The sequence below is a fragment of the Anomalospiza imberbis genome, chromosome 7, assembly GCF_031753505.1.
Source record: "Anomalospiza imberbis isolate Cuckoo-Finch-1a 21T00152 chromosome 7, ASM3175350v1, whole genome shotgun sequence".
Classification (NCBI taxonomy): domain Eukaryota; kingdom Metazoa; phylum Chordata; class Aves; order Passeriformes; family Viduidae; genus Anomalospiza; species Anomalospiza imberbis.
The window spans coordinates 19,813,935-19,831,946 of NC_089687.1; the positions used below are offsets into that span (position 1 = coordinate 19,813,935).

The 18,012-nt window shown below is 35.5% G+C and overlaps 1 protein-coding gene across 5 annotated transcripts in view; it reads left to right on the forward strand.

Annotated features, from left to right (window-relative positions):
• UBR3 (ubiquitin protein ligase E3 component n-recognin 3) overlaps positions 1–17,063 on the forward strand; it is an 80,504-nt gene extending 63,441 nt beyond the window's left edge. For 3 of the 5 annotated variants that reach the window (XM_068195810.1, XM_068195812.1, XM_068195814.1), the window contains 4 exons: positions 1,001–1,213; positions 2,013–2,149; positions 7,571–7,656; positions 16,912–17,063. In XM_068195810.1, coding sequence (XP_068051911.1) covers positions 1,001–1,213; positions 2,013–2,149; positions 7,571–7,656; positions 16,912–17,030 — 555 coding nt within the window. In that variant the 3' untranslated portion in view covers positions 17,031–17,063. The remainder of the gene's footprint in view (positions 1–1,000; positions 1,214–2,012; positions 2,150–7,570; positions 7,657–16,911) is intronic. The other 2 variants (XM_068195811.1, XM_068195813.1) reach the window with 1 other exon arrangement.
• Positions 17,064–18,012: the final 949 nt, after the last annotated feature.

Below are 18,012 nucleotides of genomic sequence, written 5' to 3' on the forward strand. Positions count from 1 at the left end.
ACTTAACCTCTAAAGAAACTGGAAGGTGTGCAACCTTTCTTGGATCCCATGATGAATTCTTTTCCATATTAATTTAAATTTGCTTGCAACAGTAATTGTGTCATCAAGATAAATAAATAAAAAATAACATGAAAATCACATAAAGTAATATAGCAGCAAAATCTGGACTTTGATGGTAGAGTCTCACTTTATGGAATTTTGGAAAAGTGATTTTTTGCATCATATAAATTCTGAAATCATTTTTCTGGTGGATTCTCTATTAAACTTGAAACAAACTGTTACTCCATGTAATTGTATTCTTGAAGATTCTAGATTATTTAAGTGAACTTCTGATCCTAGCATGTTTCACTAGTATGTAGATGAGTGCATAATAATTTTGACTATTTACTACCATTTTTAGGACTGAAATAATTTATATAGACCTATGTTCATCTGGATAAAACATTTATTTTTACATAATACAGTTAGATATCAACATGGGAAACCATGGAGGCAACTCATGAAGCTGAAGCAAGGTTTCTTGCCAGTTAACAGGAGTACTGAGGACACGTCCTCATTTTCCAAACATGTACTTCTGTGCCCATTCTTTCATCCTTCATGTGATACAAGAAATAATCAGGGTTCTTCTCACACTGCCTGCCAGTGACTACTTGATAAGGCTTTTTTCAGCCTGTACTTGGAGTCTCAGACTTTATGGGAATTGTCAGAGACAACACACATGAAATGTTGGAAATACTCCATTGAAGTCTTTCTGTGTTATTATGGGGATATTGTTGACAATGGAGAGTGCTTAAAAATCAGGAAAATTGAGTTGGAGGATTGTAAGACAGTCTCTAGTAGCTAAGACCTTTTTCAGTAAAATGGGTAACTATTCTAATTATTCTTTCTTTGCAGTTTTAGGTTTTTGACTTAGTTTTTTCAGCTATACATCTGAATTATCAAGCTAAAAAAACAATAATCATTCACAAATTTCAGCTCCATCTTCTTTATTTTCTTTTAGAATGACCAAGTCCTCCAGGGTTTTTCAGTGGACAAAGGAGAATTTACCTGTCCCCTGTGTAGGCAGTTTGCCAACAGCGTTCTTCCTTGTTATCCTGGAAACAACATGGAAAGAAGCGTTTGGCAAAGTCACAGTAACAAGTGTATGCAAGATCTTGTGCAAGAGGTGGAAGACCTTCAAGAACAGCTGGGAACTTTCCCAGTAAGCATCAGTGTAAGGCAGAAAGATCCTTGTTAATTTGCCTCTACCTTTCAGTTTTTACATTATATTGCATTTTTGATCTCTTAGAATCCTGGCAACCTCGGAAAGTTCATTTTCTTCTGATACTGAAGGCAACATACTATTGTTTTCTTATCAAGAAACTTAGAGCATTTACTGCATTACCTACTGAAAATAAACAGTTGAAAGCTGTGACAAAATGTGATTAATATAATTTTTTTATTGAGTACATTTTCAGTTTTCTCCACAGTAATTTACATAGAATGAAGTCATGTAATATGAAATATATTTATAATTTCCATGCAATGAAAAAACAGCAGTAGTCTTGTAACTGGAAGCTATTTAAACAATATCTCTTAAGAACTTTGTAAGGTATGGACTATTCATTTTACAGAAAGAACCATTTGCAGATGCTCATGTGTTACAAAGCTTCGTGAGGTCCTCTGAATGACAGAATAAATTATATTAAATTTTGTTACCTTCAAGTCTCGATGGAGATGCTTTGTGTTTTTGTGTACCTGTGCAGTGCAAATGTACTTTAAAATAGCACAAGCACTGAGGTTCTTAAACTTAGGAGATGGACAAACCAGTTATGTTTTCATATTCAGAACAAATCAGATTAACTTTCCAAGATATCTTGACACTTCTGTGAGACGGAATACTGACTTTTAATGCATATTTTTTCATAACCTGCAAATGTGTTTTACAAATAGGAAAGTGCTGCGCTTTACAATCAGCTACTGCATTTCTTCAGGTAAAATTAACTAATCTTCATTTGTGTCTTTGTTCGTAGTCTGAAACCAACCTCAGTAAAGAAATGGAATCTGTAATGAAAGATATAAAAAGTACCACACAGAAGAAGTATACAGATTATAGTAAGACTCCTGGATCACCTGACAATGATTTCCTGTTTATGTATTCTGTAGCCAGGTGGGTATGTTTTTCTTTTTATATTTTTTCTTTTAGTCACTAGATAGCTTTCTTCTTTAAAAAAAAAGCATTTAAAATTATTTCATCCTCTCCAAAAAGGACTTTTTGCGTACTCAGTACATCAAGGTTACATTTTCTGATTTTCATATACAGGCATTATGCAAGATGAAAACATGTGCCTCTCAGTTCATTTTTCCTATGTGTAGCAGTGGCACAAAACCCAGACAACAGTGTCATATGCTTACTTAGTTTTGTTCTTAATTCAAGGTTTTGCTTCCCATAAATCAAAATTTTATGTTGCGTTTCTTGTTTTGCTTTCTTTTCCCAAATTGTCAAATCTACTTTATCTGTCTTCTACAGAATGAGATTTTTTCTGTATCACTGCCATATTGCTAATTTTTTTAAATCACAAGGTATTTATCTCTCTGCCACACATTAGTTTTATTTACTTAAAAGAAGATCACAGAAGGAGCTTTTTTATTACATCAGCAATGAGGAACTTCTCTTCATATAGTCTTTAGACTTCTCAAAAACTGTTGAAACCAGCAGTATTTTTTGGTGACGTTTGAGTGTAGTTATAGAGTGGTCAGTGTCACATACACTTTCCAAGAAAATCAGGCCCTCCTTCTATGCCATTAATGTTAAGGTAGTCTGAATGGTTAATCTATTCAGAGTTACTGTAATACCAGGTTTTCCCATAAGAACTTGATAAACTCACTCAGCAAATAATTTTCTAAACTCTGACTTAGTGAGGCCTGCAGGGGAAGGTGCTGTCTGCAGAGAAACTGCAAGAATAGAAGTGATGCCATTCAGTAGCATTTTTTTATTGCAGTTTCATAAACTCTCATTGCTGAGTCCCTTTGTTGTATAAGCAGTGGAAATATTCAAGGCTTGGCTCAGCAGGACTCACTAAAGTTCCACTTTTCAAAGAAGGTTAGACCATCTAATATCTCTAGAATTCTCCTCCAACTGGTATTATTGTATTATTCTATTAAAATAAATACTATCTGTATTCTTTCAGAGTATTTTAACTGATACAGAAGAGCTATGAAATTCTATACATAGCAAGTTAAAGGGTTATTCTATATTTTTATGTGCTATATGCTAGACAAGGATAAGTAATATTGGGATTTTTAGCAATTACGTTTTTGATCAATACAAATACCCTTCCAGAAATACAAAGGACTCAAAGCTAATATTTCACATATCAAAGTATGATTACTTATAACCATAACTTGACATGCCATTTAAGATACAAAAATGGTGTTAAATACATTTCTGGGTGCAATGTTATATAACTTCTAAAATGCTAGATAAACATATTTGCAATGTATCTATGTATTACTTTTATATTTACACACAGAGCTCAAGATTTGTTTTCATTCAAAGAGTTAAAAATACCTCAAACCAGAACAGCATTTCATTGCTGCTTGCCCTGCTGGAGAAAGAAATCATGGTTGACCACTAAGATTAGGATATGTCACTTGTACTCCCTGTGACCTCTTCCTGTTAGGGTTAGACTTTTGTCACCGATTTTCCATTTATCCATGTTTGAGGAATTTCAGGTGTTGGATCCAGCCTACTGTATTGTTACTGCAACTCATAAGATCACTTATGAGTGAATCTGGCAGATCAGCTTCAAGGTAGTTAACTTGTCTTGCTTTTCAGTGCAGAAATCCAGATTTACCTGCTTCTACTACTTGATAATTGCATAAGAACTATAGGGTTAAAAAATTTAAACTTTCAAATAGACATTTTAATACAACTTTACAGTTTGCATTTATGGAAATAAATCTGTACGTCATCTTCCAAACTGGAAGAGTTTGCTTTGTATGATTTTATTATGTGTTTCATTTCAAGTAATCAAACAACGGACGAGCCACAATTAAAATTACATACTGAAGTAATTTTGCTTTCTGTAAATTATTCCTATCATTCGACCTGTTTCTTCCTTATTTCCATCCAGAGTTTTTCGTGAGATAATGATACCTTTGTGTTCCTTACCAACCATAACCTTTGAGCATTTCTACGTGTAGGTGTTCTGAAGCATTTAATTGTTTTTTGTCAGACCATCTACAGCTGTTTCAGTTTTTCCTGGTATTTAACTCTTGTTTAGATGAGCATTTGAATACAATTAGATTTGTATTAACTCCGTATATTTCCATGTGAATTAAATGCTCTTAATCATCTTACAAGTCATGTTCCATTTTTAATCAGAAAATGACATCATCTCCTATCCTAAAAGATGCTAGTGTACAGCTGAATGCCAGCTTTGCAGTGGATTACTGCATACTGGAATGGGAATGTGAAACAATATGTAGCCAGTTGCTGCAGGTTATTCTTTCTCCTTCAGGATAAAGGGAACTTACTTTTCTTCATTTTTACTTACCCAGGTATATGTCACCGCTATCAGAGAAAAAAATTACAAAAGAACTCTCTACCACCTTGCTTCTAGCTGCTGTCTGTTTTCCTAGCAAAAGAGGCATTCTGGGTCTTGGCATCCTGATTTGCATGCACAGCTGGAACAGCAGTTCCTTGGCTACCTCCTGCTTTTCCAAGAGTCATATCTTGTTAAATTTGTACAATTCTCATGCATTCCTCCTTGTCTTTGCTGACATTTATGAGATGAGTGTAGGTGTGCCTAGCTTTCATTTTAACAGTTCCACATTCAAAGCATTGAAGACTGTCATTTCTAGTGATGTCTTGGAGGACTGTTTATGTATTGCACAGCAGTAGGTTTCATGCTTTTGTTGGCTGTGCACACAAACTTTTTGGTTTTTCTGTGAGCTGCGTATAGACTAATGTAAGAGCCATGTGTTCTTTCCTTCTGAGTCTGTGTCTCAGTATCTGGGGTTTTTCCTTCCATGTGTTGTGTTTGTAAATTGAAATGAGAAAAATGATAGTGCTCAGTGTGCTTCTTCTGTCCCAACAGGAAGAGCAAGTCCATCCAAATGTATTCCCTCTCTGGAAAGGACATTGCATTTTTACTTTTTTCTACTCTGTCCTGGTTTGAATTCTCAGAAATATGACATCACCCTTCCCACCCAATACGTTCCTTTAAAAAAAGCCCCCAAGAAGGGATGAAGTAGGTCTGGTTTTAATCAGGAGTCGGGACAGCTGAGCAAAATCCATTTTCTCAGGGTTTTTTCTGTGAGTGAGGAGGATAAAGGCAGTGTTCTACAAAATGTTTTCCTCCAATGAATGACGCTGAGATTTCTAGATAGGAAAAGAAGACACTCATATAGATTTTCTTTCTCATTCTCTTTCCTTTATGTTGAGGATTCTGAGATAGCAAAGGATTCTTTCAGAGACCACTCTGTGTTCCATGCTTCTGTCAGATGCTCTCAGTTTTTCTTCATTACTTTTCTTTAGTAAAGGGCAGAGGGTACACAGATCCTCAAGGCAGAAGGGAGCTCAAATTAGGGAGGGGATACACTGGTCTCCTTCAAAAATGCTTGAGGTCTGTACCAGATGTAGGATATTTTCTGAAGGATAATTGTTCATTTTCACAGAAGATGCTTTCTCTACTCTGCATTTTTATACCAAGTAACAGATATGTTTTCAAAGAGACATATTGAAGGAAAAGGTTAATACTTACATTTCCAAGAAAACTGAGCTATAAGGTGCTGCTTTTGAGGAGCTGGGGACAATGAAGAAGTATGGGAGGTGAGAGTTAGTATTGTATATGTGAACAGAGTGTGTGATTACAGAAATCACTTTCCTGACGTTCCTTATAGTAAAAGGTACTATATGACACCTCATATGTACCAGCAAGAAGTATTTTTCAGAATTGTCTGTGTGGTTTTTTTTTGTGAAATGGCACATATGCCTTGGTGAAAGGGAAATTTAAAATTGTAGATCTAGAAAATTATTCTTAAATATTCAGGTAGTCTTTTTGATTTAAATCTTAATTATCTTAGTCTTAATGGAAGGCTGTCATTGATTTTGTTCTACAAATTAGTTGTCAGAATGTTCGTAGAAATAAAACCTACTGATTTCCTTCATATTCCCATGATGAACTAGCACATGCTGATCTACAGTTGCTATTCTGTCCACTAATATGAAATCCCTGTCCCTGCTTCCTTGCTGGTAGATTTTCAGAAGTTCAGTGAGCACTGCAAATCGCCTGAAGAGTGGAAAATTCCCCTGTCACACAGATGCCCTTATCAGCAGCAACCAGATGGAGCTCTGAGCAGGCACATTATCAATGTTAAATTGCCTTTTCTGACTAGAGAGGATTAAAGCATTCCTTCAGAAATGGATGGCATAAGCTGCAAACTTAGGGATAGGAATATTCAGAAATGTTGCTATTTTAAAAACATAGGAAAATATCTTAAACACTGCATATCAAAATGTATTATTCTTTCAAGTTGATGAAGCTGAAATTCTTGAAAATAATTTGTTTTGAATAAAAGTCATCCTCTAGTTTCTTCTTAAATGCGGGGGGATGTTCTTAGCTTGGATATGTTATGTGCCTAAAATTCTAGAATAGATTTTAATATGGATTCAGTCACATTATATCAAACCTAAAATTGTTTCATTTTTCATTGAAGGACAAAATATGTTTAGAATGAGATTTGCAGTTTGGATTGAATTAGCAAAACAACACTTCAGAATAATAGAATTATATTCCTTTATTCTAATTTTTAAAATGTATGTTGACTTACTAAAACAGGCTTTCAGAGAATATAACATAAATTGTTTGCTCCACATCTTGAGAGTAAAAGGTAATGCAGCAGTGAAACATCCAATTCCAAAATTAAACAAAATTATCAAACTTGGCCTAAACAATTGGTGCCTAAGTATCAGATTACAGTAATACTAAGAAAGAAAGCATCAGTGTGGCATGCAGAGATTCAGTGACACTGGCTCATACTAATGAGCTGCAGTGAATAGCATTTCATTCAGAATTAACCTCCAAGGCTTTTATTAACTAACTTATCTATAAAGGGCAGTGCTTTAATTATAAATTAGGCAGTATTCATATTTAGTTGATGCCATATCCATTGTACTCTCTGATTGTCTGAAGTGAAACAAAAGCTCTGCCAATGGAGAGAACACTTTTTAGCTGTAGGTGATTGACTGAAAGTTAGCCAATCTGTATATTGTCTTTCCAGATTTGCACATAAGTTCCCTTACTATGCTGTGTGTGCATACAGCAGAAAGCCACAGAATTAACAATTTTTAATTTTTCTCTCATAACTCAATATAGTACTGTGTTAATATAGTACTTAAAATCATATATAACAATATCTTAATAAAGTTTGTTTTGTTCTGAGCTGTATTTTGGCAGTATTTCACACTAGTTAGTTTACATTATTATTTCATTTAGTGTATGCTGGGAGTTTGTCATTATTCATTTGTGTCTGTAGAAGCTTGAATAATGTTGTTCCATTCAATACTGTTATGTTTTTCTTACAGAACAAACTTGGAACTTGAGCTGGTCCACCGAGGAGGAAATTTGTGTTCAGGAGGTGCAAGCACAGCTGGGAAAAGATCGTGTTTAAGTAAGTTCCATGTTATTAAATGCAGTATAAATTATTAGAATATTGAATAAAGATGTCTGGTTCTTTCTGGTATTTTCTAAATTACATCAAATTTTCCTTTTAAAATCTTTTTTTTTCTGCCATAAGGAGTCTTTGGTTTTTTGTTTCTGTTAGAGAAATCTGAAAACTAATTTGCACAAATTTTTCATTAAAGTTTTTCATATTTTGTGAGTACAATTATTTAGAAATCAATTGTCATACTATCCATCTAATATTTTTTAATAAGTTTGCATTTTGTGAGTAACACTAGAAATATTTTAAGGGTGAAGCAGGAAAACTTTGTTTCACCCTGGATGTTGCTAGCAATAGGAAAGAAGTTTGTTTTCTGAATGCTAATATATCTCATGACTTGGTGTCATACTTAGAAATATGCAGCTACAATATACCATGTCTTTGTTTTGCCTAGTTCTTCCACAAAGTTTTGCAAGTTTTCTTTCATAGAAATTTTCAAATTTTGTTGTTCTAAAACCTTTAATAATTGTCAAATAAAGGAACTTCTTGCTGCCTGAAGTGTTTTTCTTAAAATAAAATATTTTAATCTTTTATTGGAATATAAACAGTTACAAGTGGACATTTTCTTTTGTCAGGAAAAACTGGAAAGCCTGCCAGAATACTGCTACTACTCCTAATGCTTATTTGAGTCAAGCTTATGTAGCAATGGCAGCAGATTCTATAGGAGAAAAGAAAGCTTAGGCCTACCTCTGTCTTTTGGTACAGAGTTTCAGGGGGATGCTTTCCTCATCCTTTGAGGTGACAAGCCACCAACGAAATCTCACCAGGTGCTATGCTGTCCACATTCCCTCTAGGACACAAGTCTTCTGTTGCTGCCCAACTAATTTCATTCAACTGCTGCACCACAGCAGTTGATACTAAGGGAGAAACGGCGTCAAAGGTTTTTCTCATTCTTTGGTGTTATTTGAAGAAAAAAGAAAGAAAAATAATGCCACCAAGCTAAGGCCTGGTAGCTGACACTAGGTGGTTTGTATAATACATTATTTAATTTTTTTCTCAGTTTTACCACGCCATCCCTTCAACATCCTTTTGCATAGAGAAGGACTCTTACATTCTTAGGACCTGGCTTTGCAAGAAAGCATACCTTTTGCTGACAGTCTGTGAAAAGAGTTGTCAGGAATTTTAATACATATTTCTCAAGCCTTGAAATACATGGGAAATACTTTATTCACTGGAGAAATTTCTTTTTGGAGAATTACAAAATTAGAAATGATACATGGAGGATGTATTTTCACTGAAGAATTGTCTTATGCTGGATGGATACTTCAGCTAGGCATGACAGTTTTAAGTCCATTTTAAATTCATATGTCATATTTACTTATTTTTCCAGCCTTTTTAGTATTTTGCCATTGACTCTATGTTTCAGAAAATGAACAGATTTTCCTTTCATCAAAATATATTACTGGAACAAACTAAACTTACTAAAAATTAGAGATCCTTCTCACACATAAGAAGTAAAAAAATTGTCTTTTTAAAGAGAAGCTTTAAGATCTCATCAACTGTTGCTTTTAAAAATATGTGCTAATTTACAAAATATAAAATGTTCATAAAATACATCTTTTTTGGTTGGAAACCCACCGTGAAACTGTGCATTAATTGTCTGTAGGAAAAGTAAAATAGCCCAGTGAGAAAAGCTTTGTTTTCATAGAATCACAAAGGCTTAGGTTGGAAGGGACGTTAAAGATTATCCCCTTTGTATTCAAAATTGTGCATATATTTAGGGAGAAGAAATCTTTTCCCCCATGATGTGATTTGACTGTTAAAATCACAGGGGTTTAATCTGAAATTGCTAGAATATTGATTAAAAAGCATATTGATGATTTTTTTAAACCTGATAACATATCTTGATTTTATTGTCTTGTTCTACTTACAGTACATTGTACTTTGTTTACAATAATATTTTTCTGTTCCTTTCTTAAACGGTTGTGTAATTTTGAGTGTGTTGTACTAGTGCTTTTTCCTTTAGCAGTTGCTAAAAGGATTGTAGTCATATTTCTGATAAAGGGATGTGGACAGCATCTTAACACAATGTACTTGTTTTTTTTCCACAGTTTGGGTAGAATGGTAAATTTTCTTATTTACATCTAAGTCAGTCATATTGTTGTTTTTAATATTTATCTTGCACTCCAGAAACATTGAAGACCTTCCATGTAAAGGCACCACGTATATGAATGTGTTGTTTTAAGCAGCACAGAGAGGTGAATGTATTTCATCTATTCATTGTTAAAATGTCCACATGTTGTTTATGTTCTGTATTGCTACTTCGAAAAATTGTTATGTAGCAATCTAGTCATACTTAATCTTGCATTAAAATAGACTTGTTTTTTAATGTAAGGTAATGGGATTCTCCTAGAACAGACCTGTACAGTATTTCCATTTAATACTATTATACTTAGGTTTGGACATTAGACTGAATATGACTAGTGGGAGCAGAGTTAGCTTTACATGTATAGCAGGGTTTGTTTTCATTAAACCATTATATAATTGTGTGTTTCCTTCATTGCCACTTCCAATATCCATGCATTTAAGTTATGAAAAATTGCAGTTCTGTAGATTCATATTCTGAGGTATATTTTATAATGCTTCCATAGTAATTTATTTTTCTAAGATCAATCCTCTTTTTGAAGTTTCGTTTAAAATGTACCTTCAACTTCTTCATTGTCTTCTGCAGTAAGGAAAGAATGGTTTTTAAAATCCATACCCCATCTAAAACTTGAGTACTGTTTCATTTAAGTCTTTCTTGCACAGTATTGAAATGGCTTTTTTTGTTTCTAAACATCTTTCATGTCATGTTCAGCAGAAGTAATTTAAAACATAACCTGGTTTGGCTTTTTCTGTGTGTGACATACTGAGGGGTTTCTTGTTATTGAGCATACCACTTTGTATCAGTCTTGTAACAACTGTGAAGTCTGGTGATTAGATATTATGGAAAATGGAATATATTGTCCCAGGTGAGCTGTTACAGCAGCAAACATCAGGGAAGATGGTGGGAACAAATAGGTCAAGAGCTGTTTAAGTAGATTGCACCATGAGGGCAGCTTCTCTTGGGAAGTAAAATTAAGAATGATTAATGCAGCTCTCAGTATCAGTGACCAAATGTGTGTGAGAAGAATGGTGAAGAAAATTTGCCTGCAAAATTGCCATTTTAAGGCTTAAAGTTTTGTATGTGTGTGCAACCAAAAAATGCAAATAGTATCCTATTATTTTTTACTTAAAAATCAAGTCCTATTTGAAGGACTACATTACAGTTTTACAGTCTATGGCCTTGCAAATTCTCATGGGTTTAGGGAAAACTGTGATACATAACAACTGTACAAGTCTTTTTTCTCTGTTATAAAGTGTAATAGACCTGTTCGTCTTCATTATTCCGTATTTATCGAACAGGGTCCCAACACAGCAATAAGGCTGAATAATTACGATTTCTTGGTACAGTTTTTATATAAGTCTTCGAGCAACCTGGTCTATTGGAATATGGCAGGGGTCTGGGAGGATTGGGACTAGAAGATCTTTAAGGTCCATTCCAACCCTAAGCATTCTCTGACTCTGTGACCTCTCTTTAAACTTGTGTAGATGTTTTTCTCTGCTATTTGTATTCTGGTAATCTTGCACTAGTTGATGAACAGATCCACAAAATTTAAGAGTTACATATAAATGAATTTATAATCTTCCTTTTTTAACTTTTAAGTAGTACTTTTCTTTTTGTCTGTCTAGTCTTTTTTTGTTTTGTTTTGTTTTCCTTTTTCCCCTTTGTGAGAAGGATAGGATTAGGATTTTGGGTAAAGATTAAATATTTTATCCTCTTGTCCTCTGGCTTCAGTTTCTCTGTAAATGAGCTCCTTATTCTTATGCTTCCCACAAATACCTGTCTGGCAGTGCACCATCAACTGCATTAATTGGAAAGCATGTTATTTACAATCGGACATCAAAAAATTATTTAAGAGTTGTTTAAACTCTTCGTAGTAGAACATCTCGCACATTTGTAATTTCTGGAATGGCTCTAAACATTGAGAAACAGTATTGCTTTGTTGGAATTGTTTTTGTTGGTTGGTTGGTTTGTTTTGGTTTTCTTTTTCTTATTCATTTGAAGCCTTTATCTTGATTGTAATGCTAGTGTCAGTGCTTTTAGTGTTTTTGTGAACATAGAAACTCATTGTTTCTCTTCATGATTTGTCTGTATCAAATTTTTCAACCAGGTTGAAAGTAATGGCTGTCTCCATTTTACCAATATGGACAGTGATGCTTAGAGCTATGTAGTATTTCCTGTTGGGAGAAAAACATAATTCTTTTATGATTTGCAAGATTGAGTTGCAGCTGTCTCTCTCCTATAGTCATTGATGTGGGTATGGTTGCAAAGAGTCCTATGCAGCTCTCTGCAGCCACTGAAAATAAAGAGAATAAAAGAAGATTTCAGGAATGCCTTGCTACAGTGGGTTTCTGTGGCTGGTTGGGTTTTTTGGTGTTGCAGGGCTTGGGTTTTTGGATTTGTTTGCTTGGTTTGGAGTTTTTTTTTCAGTTAGGAGCTGTCAGTTTGCAGATCCTTGGTGCCCATTCATGCTAACTTGGAATAAGCAGTTTTCTCACCAGCAGATGATCTTAAGTATTTTCTAAAACACTTGGTATGCCACTAATATCTAGTATGGGCGAAGCAAAAATAGGTTCTGTTGCTAAAGTTGATTTCATACACTGGTGAGTTTGGTATAGAGGGTAATTAGCTGCTTAATCAGCAGTTAAGACTTAGTGAAGATGTAAGAGATTTTGTAAAGTCTATCCAATCTTAATGCCTTAATAGGCTTTTCCTGACCTTCATGTTTTTTTTACTGATTCAAGTCCACTGGATCAGTGATGAATGGGAAGATGTTGTCAGCAGATCTTTGCAGCTGCTGTTGCTAAGTGGACTAGTAAATCTCTACCAGGAGAAAAATATTTCTTAATCTCCTTATTGACAATCAAGTCCCATCTGGTTGTATCAAGTGGTTTTAGTTAAAGTCTACATTCTTCTTCATAGTCCCAGGAAACTTTGGGAGAAGAAGGGGGAAGCATCCCTGGTCTGGTAAGATCTTCACAGTTGAGACAAGGATGTTTTCAGTCCCCCCTTCACTGAACTGCTGTGTCACTTTGTGATGTTTTCACATTGTAGATATGAATACTAATTTAGGGAATGTAAAAAGGGAAATCTGAATCAAAACAGAAAACTCTATGACAGCAGAATATATCCTAAAATAGAGGGAGTAGAAACACATTATCTAGACTGTTGCAAGCATGACAAAGGCAGCCAATTCCTTAGCTTGTTTTCATTATGACAGCACATTGCTCTACATTGTGGAATACGAATTAATAACAGAAAACATCATCTGATTTGAACTCTGGTAATTTGAGAGTTTGCTTTACCAGTCAAGAGAGCAGAAAAAACATGTAGGAAAAAAGGCCGCAAAAGTTATGTAGAAGTTTGGGATCACTTTGGCAAAGATCAGACCAAGATTACAAGACCAAAACTTAAATCTGAATGCAGCTTCCTGAATCACTCATTTTTGTCGACTGAGCACAGCATTTTTAGAATTCATTTATCAAATTGCTGTCTTTTTATGTCTTGAATCTAGTCTTCTTTTGTGCTGTGCATATCACACTAAACCTGAAAAGGGCTGTGAAACTGCCTTTGTGGACTCCTGCTTTTTGCACTGTAACAGCAGAATATTTTTAAGAGCTTTGTCAACATTTGTAAAATGAGTATGCTTTATTATTAAAAACAGTAAATAATGCAGCTGCAGGTGCTGGTGCAGTGTGGATATATAGACAAAATACCCATTACCTTTGGGGTTTGTGAGAGGAGCAATATTACAATGCTTCCTCTTACAGCTTCAGTCTCATTGCAAAGACAGTGTCTTATCCATTGAGCTGCTCTTTTGAAAGTACAGATTCCAGCTGAGTTTATTGCTCCTCTCCAACAAATAGATTAACTCCAAGAAGTAAATCTACCAGGAACAGCAGTGACAATAACAAAATAACAATTCATTATTTTTAGAAATGGATTAAGGAATGCTAATAGGACTGAAAGCTAGTTCTAACTGCTAATCCAGATGATTCTATGAAGCATTGTTTAAGCTTTACATGTATTCTGTGAAAACAAAGACATAAGCTGAGTTTGCCAGCAGTGCATCAGTGTAGGCAATACTTGATTCTATGATCATGTGGTACTCTTCCCCACTCAAATGTCTAAATTTTAGAACCCTCCTAAGCCCCTGATGACTTGCAGCAATGAGTTATATTGTGCATCCAAATTGTCTGATTTTTATATTTATTCAAATTATCTGGATGCAGCCTGCCTCAAATATTACAAAGTTATTAGCAGAGGAGGATCATATTCAATTTATTTCAAATTTTGTTGCTGCTGCACTTTTTGTATCTAATATTCTTCCTACAAAAATTGGTTAAGAATGATCTTTTGGTGACTCTGAGCTTCAACCAGGTCCTGTCTTTCCTCCTTACAAGGGTGGGCTCTCCTGGGGAGAATCGGCTGGAAGATGGACTGGAGGGCCAGAGGGATTAGGACACCTGGTGAGGTTCCTTCCCAGTCTTCACAAGCCTGGCTACAGATGTTTGTGGGCCATTGTTGCAATGTTTTGCTGCTACTTGTTTGAAAACATTCCTTACATGTATTTTAAAGGTTCCAAGTAGTGTATAAGAGAATGGGAGGACACTCCGTATTTTTATGCTTCTGTTTTGGAATTACGCATTCCATAAATACACAGGAGAAGTCCTCGGGGCAGGTTTCTGCGAGTCCCTCAGGCGATAAGGACGTGGTGCAGCACCAAGCACTTGGTGCACAATCAAGTTGCCAGTTCTTGCTTCCCCGCGCTCTGTGTTTTCCTTGGCTTTCTCCAGTAGTTCGTAGTCACAGTAAGTGCTAAGTAAAGCAACTGGAGTGGCTGCGGTGTAAAGCAGAAATAAAGCTCGGTGTGTGCCTCTGGCCGGAGCTGTTCCGGGGCGGTGGGGACGGCGCGTGGGGCAGCGGCGCTGCTGGCAGGGCCCCTGGGGCCGGGTGCCCGGGGGAGCTGCGCGGCCTTCAGCGCAGCCCGAACGCTGCTGGACGGCATCTTCCCAGGCACATCCCGTCACTCTTGGAGTGTGTCTCCGTTCCATAAATGTTACACATTTGGAGATTGCAAATAAATTCTCCAGGGCTAGAATTTGATGCTTGCCTGCTTAATTCGATATTAGTAAAAGCTCTGGAGAGTTAAAGGAACAGGGGATGAATTAATTACCCTGAACAATTTTATCCTTTTTTTTTTTATTTTTCATTTTGAATAGTTGCCCGTTTCTGTTTAAAGCAAGGAGCAGTTGAGGGGGGGAGAAAAGCCTTCATTTTAGTGAACAGGCAGGAGGGAAGGCTGGGATATTTCCATGGGTTTCATTCCAAATAAAACCATGCTTGAGGGTTTTTTTATTATTTCCATGGAATAGAAGTATATTTTCAGACTTTATATTTTCAACTTTATCAGCAAAGCAGTGTTTTGCTAAGAATCTCTTGCCAGGAGAAAAGATGACTTATTTTGTCCTCATTGACTGTTTTTATTCAGAAAGCAGGTGGCAGCTATCAGTTCCAATGCCATCTACAGCTCCAATTATTTTACAAACCCCAGGAGCTAATTACAGCCCTCAGGCTCTGGCAGTCAGCTGATTTCATCATGCGACTCTTTTGGCCATTGCATACCTCTGAGTAATTGTCTATTTATGGAAAATAAATTAATAGCTGCTATTTCTACTTGAAAAGGAGGACCTGTGAGTGTGTAGGTTGAGCAAGTGGGTTTCAAAAAGAGGTAGAGAAATTTAGAGAGAAAGATGCAAAGGGATCAATTGAAAGAATAAGGGGTGGAGAGGATAGATGATGTCAGGATACTAAGGGAAAAAGTTACAATGAAAGGGAGAAAGAAAGCAGGGTCCTAGAAAATTGAACAGGAGAAAAGCATGACACCAAATAGCAAAATATAGTGTGACAGGAAGAAAAAAGTAAGCAAAATTGTGGGAAATGATACTTTAATTATTTCAGCATAAACCTACGAAGATAAAAGAAGATTCATTGTAAAAGTAAAGTCTGAATCCTGAATAGTCCCTGATCTAGTTGAAGATGTCCCTGGTCATTGAAGGGTGCTTGCACTAGATGACCTTTAAAGATCCCTTCCAACTCAAACCATTCTGTGCCTTTTGTTGCATGTACCTTTCTGAAAATGCTCTTGACCTAAATGGTGCTTGCCTTCTTGGTTGGCTTAATGAAGGGAAGGGTTTTATGTTGTCTTTGTGTGATCATATGATTCATTGATAAATATGAAATGTGCATTTTAATATAAAATACCTCAGTAAATCACCAAAAGTAATTATACATCCTCTGTTAGAAAAATTCTACAAGTGTTTTGCAAATAATCTTTTTGATACAGTGGCAGTACAGAAGGTTTTGAAATGATGAATATCAGCAAACTCTGCCTGCAGGTTGTACAGACAAGTCTCTGACATTATAAAGACTGTTGCTACTTTAGTGTCATTGCTGTGTAGTCAGACTTTTGTGGGTTTGGGAATTTTTTTGTATAAAAGTTACCTACAAAATAAACATATGAAAGCGGAAGGAATAATAAACCTTTTAAAGATGAAGAACCAAAGTGGTCCTGCCATAGGCCAGGACTTGTAGCAATTTTAGATTAAATTTCAAATATACGGTGCACAGAACTTAACAGTAAGAGAGAGGAATGAAAGCTAAAAGTGTATCAATTAAAAGTATATCAGTCTCTGTTAAGAATAGTTGTTTAAGAAGTCACCACTTGTGGCATAAACTGGGGAGGCAAGTGAAGTGAGTATGGAACCATGGCAACATAACAGCATATGAAGCAGGATTTTTTAAAAAGGCCTGTAATTAAGTACATGGAACACCAAAACAACTGAGATCTGGTCAAAACTTCCTAAACAGCTTTTCTCTGAAACATTTTTCTGTATATATGCATGTGTTCACTGCCTTGTGTTGAAATCTTATTTCTCTTCAAATCATCTTTTTAAAAATAAATCAATCCTTAATAAAAATATGCTTGTTAGGGTACCAGCTTATTTGGAATGACGTGACAGGCTTCTCAGAATCTTGTAAAATACATGATGGCAATTTAATGTAAAACAGTTCATATCACTGTATGTAATACTCAGCAATCTGTCTTCTTCCCCTTTCAGATCAGCTGTTTCACGTGTTGGCCATGCACATGCGCCTCTACAGTATAGACTCCGCATACAATCCCTGGAGGAAACTAACCCAGCCCTCGCAGGATAAAAATTCAGAGCAAGTATTTTAATTTACCCAGTATCAGTTTTACCTGGTGAAAGAAACATCCTTATAGAGGGACCTTGTCTTAATTTAAGTTCTCTGTGAGGTATGCTGGTGGACTTAACATCTAAAAATTGTATGTATGAATTTGTAAAAATATGTTTTCCGAGTTTTTACATAACAATCTGACAAATACCAGTTTTGAGCTAAAGTTTAAATACACCTCTTGCAGGCTTAAGCACATGCAAATTAAATAGTATTGGGTAAGTGGATAGGGCACTGCTGTTCTTGATTGGATGCTCAATAAAATTTACATTGAGACAAGCTGGTAGCTTATTGAAAGTTGAGTAATGATTAATAGCTGTAAATAGGTCTCATATATTTGAGAAATAATTATATTTTAGGCTAAAAATTTTCATCAAGCTTATTATTTTAAGCAAATTACTTACCTGAGTTTGCTTTTAAAACATGAACCTTACATACACAACTGTACAAGGATTGACAATATAATAAATTAAACCATGTACTTTGTTCTTCAAGGACTCATTTCCTTACTTGACTTAAGACCCATCACTTTTCAGATTCTACCTTGATGATTAGGAGAAAGGTTTCTTGCCTAAAGCCAGATTATGATTTTTCCTGATAAGAGGAAAACAGTACATTTTTTTCTCTTAGCACCTTAAGCATCTTCTTCATACTAAGCTCTACATTTTGTAGCTTGCAATTATGTCAAAAGACTGTCCTTTTAATGCCTCTCCAGCTGTGTGTTTGTCAGTGCTTCTAGGAGCCTGAGGTAGAAAGCATTGTGCAATTTCAAAAACTGATCTAGAATTGCAATGCCACAGTCCTAACTGCAAACTGGGGAAGACTGTTAAAGCAATTGTTCTCATTTCTAGTTTAACATTTTACTGTTCTCTTGGACCCGGGCTTCTTTTTGCAATGAACATTAGGTTATTAGAGTAATTGAACTGTATTAAGAAATTAATTTATAAACTATTAGCAGAAGAAAG